The sequence below is a fragment of the Rhagoletis zephyria genome, unplaced genomic scaffold (assembly GCF_001687245.7).
Source record: "Rhagoletis zephyria isolate East Lansing unplaced genomic scaffold, Rhagoletis_zephyria_1.1 Rzeph_scaffold_00231, whole genome shotgun sequence".
NCBI classification, from domain to species: domain Eukaryota; kingdom Metazoa; phylum Arthropoda; class Insecta; order Diptera; family Tephritidae; genus Rhagoletis; species Rhagoletis zephyria.
The window spans coordinates 129181-135911 of record NW_016157315.1 but is presented as its reverse complement, the minus strand read 5'-3'; the positions used below and the strand labels follow the sequence as shown (position 1 = coordinate 135911).

General features: G+C 36.3%; 1 protein-coding gene across 1 annotated transcript; it reads right to left on the bottom strand.

Annotated features, from left to right (window-relative positions):
- Positions 1-5524: 5524 nt before the first annotated feature.
- Positions 5525-6614, bottom strand: LOC108358280 (transcription factor kayak-like). The gene has a single exon (XM_017609504.1). The coding sequence runs from the start codon at positions 6591-6593 to the stop codon at positions 5613-5615; it is 981 nt and encodes a 326-aa protein (XP_017464993.1). The 5' UTR covers positions 6594-6614; the 3' UTR covers positions 5525-5612.
- Between the last annotated feature and the right edge of the window lie 117 nt (positions 6615-6731).

The window sequence follows — 6731 nt, the reverse complement described above, 5'->3', positions numbered from 1 at the left end:
AGATATACACATGTAACCATAAGTGGGCGTGGCTACGCCCATTTTTCAAGAATTTATAATATTCTTATTTCTCGTCTTCAAATTATTATAAGTATCAATTTTGAGTGAATTATTTTCAACAGTTACTAAAATATCGCAGTTTTCGTATTTCTGAAAATTACCGTTATATGGGAGGTAGGCGTGGTTATTGTCCGATTTTGCCCATTTTCAATACCATCCGTCCTACACCCGAAAGAAGAACGCGTACCAAGTTTCGTTAAGATATCTCAATTTTTACACGAGTTATCGTGTGCACAGACGGACGGACAGACGGACGGACGGACAGACAGTCACCGCTTAATCGATTTCTCTTTTCATTCTGATCATTTATGTATACATTTGTCTATATCTATCTCGATTCGTTTTGCCTGTTACAAACAACCGTTATGTGAACAAAGTTATAATACCCTTGTGCACAAGTGCGCTCGGGTATAAAAATTGGGGTATATTTTTCGATATAGAACAATCCTAGGGGGTGCCGGCATTAAAGTTCCAACTTAATTTTTTGGACCACTCTAATGTACATATGTGTTAAAAAAATAAATAAAAAAAATCAAAGCCCTAACCAGAAGAACCCAGTAGGACAGTAGTAGTTGAGGGCCATCAGCGATTTTGACTAAGCACGGATAGCAATTTGGCGTCTGAAAAACAACAAAGCTGCTGGTGGTGACGGCCTGGCAGCTGAGCTATTGTTATATGGGCCAGCAAAGGCATGAAGACGTTTCGACTTTAAGTCCACATTTCGATGGTAAACAGATTTTTATTATTTGACTAGACTCACAACTTAAGCTACATATGTAGTATACATGTACTAGAGCATTCAATCCTGAGGCATTTTAACAATCCCGGGATTTCGGGATGCAAAAATTCGAATTCCCGGATCGCGAGACTTTTTTCATTTTACAGTAGCTTCGTCTTTTTCAAAAAACACAGATTCGTTGTCACCACATTGGGTCTTAAGTGAGCATAATACCCCTTAATAAAAGAGACCGTAACGCAATGTTTAAATATTTTTATAGTATTCTAAAATATTTATATTACTTGTCAACAACATTTACCCATATTTGTAGAAATACTTTTCGAATAAAAATGCCACCAAAGTAAAATGAAGAACTCGTGTCACTTGCTGGTTGTGTTTTTAAATGATTCCAGATTTTTCGTTATTACACAGTTCTTGCACAAAATGTTTGAACAAGTACAGTTATTCAGGCTGATCCTGAAATTCGCTTCCACTGCATTTCACTTGGAATCCAAATTTTGGAGTTCTGTATTTCATGTGTTTCATGTCAAATGAATTCATTTTTTCGTTTTCAACATCTCTTTCATTCTGTAAATGAATCAGTACAAATCTCGGGATCGGGAGATTTCGGGACGTGGAAAAGTGTCCGGTATCCCGGAATCCCGGGATTGAATCCCCTAGTATGTACATACTTGTATGGCGTTCCACTGTTTACGCAGTGTTTGCATTGTTCAAATTTCAGAGGCGATTGGTTGGTGGGTTGGTAGAAGTGTCCCCTGAGTACATTCCCAGGATCCAATTAGGGTTGAAAGCACCATTTTGATACGCTTTCTGTGGGACCCTTGATTTGATCTGGGGGGCTACTCTGTAATGCGATGCGATAGGCAATCACCACAGCGTATTACTTACGACGTTTTTGCCTATCGCATCGCATTTCTCTTTCTCATCGCATTACAGAGTAGCCCACCTGCTTCCATGATTCGTTTAATTCGTCAAACCATTTAGATTTTCCGATGAATCTATTTAGGTTAGTAATGGTGACTTTGGAAATCTCCGCAAGATTTTGGATGGAAAAACTCCCGAATGTGTTCTGTCTTATTTGTGTCAATGCTGGACACTCGCAAAGGTAGTGTAGGACCGTTTCTTTACTTCCCTCAAGATTACAGCTACGGCACCGATGGTTATATGAAAGGCCCATTTTAGCTGCATAATCACCAATGGGCCAATGTCCAGTTATCTTTCCTCGACCTCTTGAGAAGTTCTTCTGTTTTTGGCTTGCCATAATGTGGCCATATGTTCCTCGCAGTTTTGCAGGTTTGACGGTTGTTCGAACGTGCATCAGCCATACGTGTGAATTGCAGATGCAGTTCTCTTTTGATGGGTTCGAGTGGCCAATTTATAGTCTCTGCTTCGGATTCATCAAAAGATGCTCCGGCCTTAGCCAACTCGTCAGCCCTCTCATTTCGGTGTATGTTCCTATGGCCAGGAACCCAGATGAGAGTGATGTCTATTAACTTGGCCGCCGAGCTTAATGCACATTTGCAATCTCTGACTGTTTTGGGTTTTGTTACCGGTGAGACAAGTGCCGGAAGTGCTGCTTGGCCATCTGAGAAAATGTATGCTTTTCGGAGACCTACGCAGTTCTTCACTAATACTTTACAGGCCCTTTCGATGCCCAGTACTTCCGCTTGGAAGATGCTAGCAAAGTTAGGTAGTCGAAACGAGAGAAAGTCATTCAGAGTTTCAGAGAACACCCCCACACTCACACCGCAGTTGGACCTATCAGTATAGATTTCCAGAGGCGATTAGGGAAATGAAAAGTTGAACGAGAGTTGGCTGCCGACCATCTTCATTGGAAGCGATTTGTTAAAAAGCGGTTTGCACTATTCAACTCTCGCATGCAACAAAAAGTTGAACGAAAAAGTTGAACAATGCAAACGCTGCTTTATCAACACACTTATACCGTATTTTCACTAGGTTTTTAAAAGACAACAATGGAAACAGACACGGTTTTTTATTGCAAAAATTTGTCATTTAATGAACGAAAATCGCAGTGCGACGTATTGACAAGTTTTGCTAATTATAATGTCATTATAGCTACAAATCAAAGTTTTTAACTTTTTTTCAGAAATTTAAAAAAATTAACAAATTTTCACCAAAACTTCAAACCTTTTCAAAATCTTTAAAAAAGAAGTTTAACTATGCACTTTTTGTAAAAATTTTAGGATATCGACTGCTGAGTGGATGATCGACCTATCTCGAAAGCCAGTTCCAAAACGCCCTATCTCAAAAATCTTTTCAAAAATGCCCTATTTCCAAATTTTATTGTAAAACACCCTATCTCAGAATTTGGTTGAAGAACGCCCTATCTCAGAATTCGGTTCAAAATGTACCTATTGAAAATGTGCTGAGAGTGGGCGATTTTGAAACGAATTCTGAAATAGGGCGTTCTTGAAGTTTTTTGAGATAGGCCGTTTTCGAACTGGCTGCCGAGATAGGTCGATCTTCCACTCAGCAGTCGATATCTAATAAAGTGCAACGATTTCGCCCCGAATTTTATTTTTTAGGCATTGTCTTCCGTATACATAAAAACAAATTTAAGCGGGACACCTTCAACGAAAATATTATCAAAAATCAACGCGAATTTCGAGTCACTTCGAACTGGACACCCGAAAGTTTGGAAAAAGATTGGTTGAATTTTTATGAATTTTGTGAAAATTTCGGAAGAACAGCTCACAGAAGGACTTATTATAGGAAATCGAAATAAATTAAAATTACTCATTTACAAGTGTTTAGCGATTGCTTGTTTATTGATTTATTTTTCTCGTACATTTCATAATTTTGTTAAATATGTTTTATTATTATTTTTTAATGCTTTATATATTATATATGTATTTACATAACTGTATTTTCAAACTTCTATAATGTATATTATTTTATGCGTACAATATGTATGTATATGTATGTACATATTTATGTATGTATTTATATACACCTGATTGTGCCTAATTGGGCTAAATGTAAGTATACATATGTATGTATATGTATGTGATTATATGCACTATTACTAATGAGTACTTCTAGGTATACAGCGCTAAATAATCGATTTGCTAAAATTATGTTATCGTTGATTGGTAAAATTAAATTAAAATCGAATTTTAAAATTAACTTAGCAATGCTATTAGGGATATTTGTTCGTTGGTTATACATACAAACAAAAACTAGATTATTGGTTGCAAACATTTTAGTTCTTAGCATCCAGATTCACACAGTTATTTTCATTAAAATTATTTTTTATTTGCAACTTAGGCATTTAATTTTTTTTTATTGGCAACTGTGGGTTGAATCTCTTGACTTTGACTATCGAAATGAAGGCCGTCGCCTGTTAATGGTGGGTGGTTCTCATAACAATTACATACTTTCGAGTATGTATGTATTTCAGTTGAGAATGTCAATTAACCCGTATATATGTAGGTGCACACATATTGCAGTTCCGTCTTAATAGACTTAATCAGGGACGGAAAATAATCGTTATTTTTAAACTTTTATTAAAAAAAAAAAAACATGTTCTAAGTGTCACAAAAAACTCTTGATCGCACTCAGATATGTTTCTTTCGGTAAAAAAAATTATTATTGCTTAATTTTTATTTCTTCAATCAAAAATGATTATTTTATCATATTAATTTTTTCGCTCAAAGATAATAAACTAAATAATCATTATTTTTAAGTGGAATATAATACTCGATAATAATTAGTATCTGTTATTTCTGAACGAAAAAAAAAATCAAATTATTATAATTTCTGTTGAGCAAAAAAAAAAAACTCAGCAATAGTTTTTATTTTTGAGCGAAAAAATAGAATAATGATTAAATCCTGTTTGCATTATTTTGCTTAAAATGATTACCATCCCTGGTCTTAATTGATCGTCACTTTTACTGAAAAAGCTGTAATTATGAAACAATTTTATTTTTCGAATCTGTAGTCTTTTATTTTACGCAAACTTTGTATGCAATTGAATTTTCTTCATTACAGTCAAATTACTTCCAACCGATTTGGGTGCTGAAATTTTAGGTTAAACAAGTAATTTTTAAGCAAAAAAATGACTTCAATTCTCATATAAAAAATTAGGATTATCGTTAATTTCTTCATGATCCAATGATCGGATTTAAACCAAATTAGTATGGGACCACCTGTGAGGTAATACCTTTCCTTTAAAATTATAGAAATCGGTTAACGTGGTCAAAAGTTATGCGGTAATATACATACAAAAAATATTCCCACAAATTGATAACCTTCTCGTTTTTGTGAAGTCGGTTAAAAAATTTTAAAAGTGTTTTTTATTGTAAATATACATATTCTATGTATATAAAATTGTTTGAAATAATTGCGCGTTTTGCATTTAAAAATATAAATTTATGCATATGAGTTTCTGAAAAGTTGTCAAATTAGAGCCTGTTGCATTGATGGTCACGCTATTCCTTTCTTACGCGGAGACTACACAAGATTTAAGCACGATGTTTTTTTCACAATAACGACTTGTTTTTCATCATTAGCATATGTACCCCGCAAACCATGCTTATAGGGTAGTTAGGATGCTTTGGCTTGATGCATTTCTATATTCGCTAAAAATTTTAAATATTTCTTTAGTTTTTAAATAAATTCACATGCATGAAATGAAGTTAATATCCAAAAAGTGCAATTTCTTTAATTATTTAGTACGTATGTACATATGTGCATACATTTGTATAACTATTGATAACCAAAATGAATACAATTCTTGTAAAACTCATTTTGCATTTCCCTACACACAACTGTTATGCGATAATATTCGTATTTATCTCTTATTCAAAAGCGAGTTAATGGAGAAATTCGAATTGAATTTAACATTCGGTTCATCGACTTGTGCTGGCAGATGTTGTTGCCTTTGTTGTTGTCGTTGTTCATGCTGCTGCTGCGAAATATGTTCACCCTTCTGTTGTTGTAGCTTTTCGCGCAACTCCTGCATTTCGAGAATTTCCTCACTACCCTTACTGGTTGTCGTCACCAATGCATTGCTCACATCCGCTGTTGGCGCTATATTAACCGATTTCAGCTTATGACGCGGCTTGCGTAAAAATTTTGTTGAAATTGTAAATTTGCAGGGCTTATTTAAAGCCTTCGTAGCGACTACTGCACTTGATGTTGTTGGCATTTCCTCCGTGACGGTTGCTTCCGCTGCCGCTGTTGTAATGCCAATTGCATCAATCTTATCATTATGTTCTGCCAATTCATTAGTCGCGCATAGGTCAACGCAAGCTGATTGCTCACTTCGGTTTATTTCATCTCTGTGCGGAATTTCGTCTTGCTGTCGCAGCATTTGCTGCTGCTGCTGCTGCTCCTCTGGTTTTGTTGTCGCCTTTTGTTGTATGCGTCTCTGCTGTGGTGTATCAAAGCAGTTAAGAAAATTCTGTACATGCATTAAATTATCATTGCCACCAGCCAATTTGCGTTGCAATTCCAACCCTTCACATTCGTTGGCATCCTCTTCATCGGCTTCAGCTTCATAGTCCAGCGAACGATAGGAAGAAGAAAGCGTCGACGACAGACTGCTGCTGCTATTGCTACTACCGTGACTGTGACTGCGACTACGCGTGCGACTGCGATTTCGTTGCTCATGCGTTGCTGTTGCTGTGCCAGCTTGCTCCTCATCCGAGGATAACTGAATCGTATCAAATTGTTGTTCTTGGCATGTCGGTGTTGATTTGCGCACGCTCGCTTCTTTTTGATTCGGTTTCTGCATATGTGGTTTTTGTTGTTCTCTTTCCAATGCATGCATTGCTGTAGTTTCAAGTGGTTTTCGTGCTTTTCCCTTTTGTGAAGGTTTTGCCCTTTTTGACGTTCGTTTTCCTGCTTGCTGCTGTTGTTCTGAGTATTGCTGTTGCTGCTGCTGCTGCTGTGCTGTGGCTTGTTCTGG

Excerpts from the sequence above, each read along its gene's own strand:
- LOC108358280 (XM_017609504.1), bottom strand. The coding sequence starts at position 6,593 with ATGCATGCATTGGAAAGAGAACAACAAAAACCACATATGCAGAAACCG.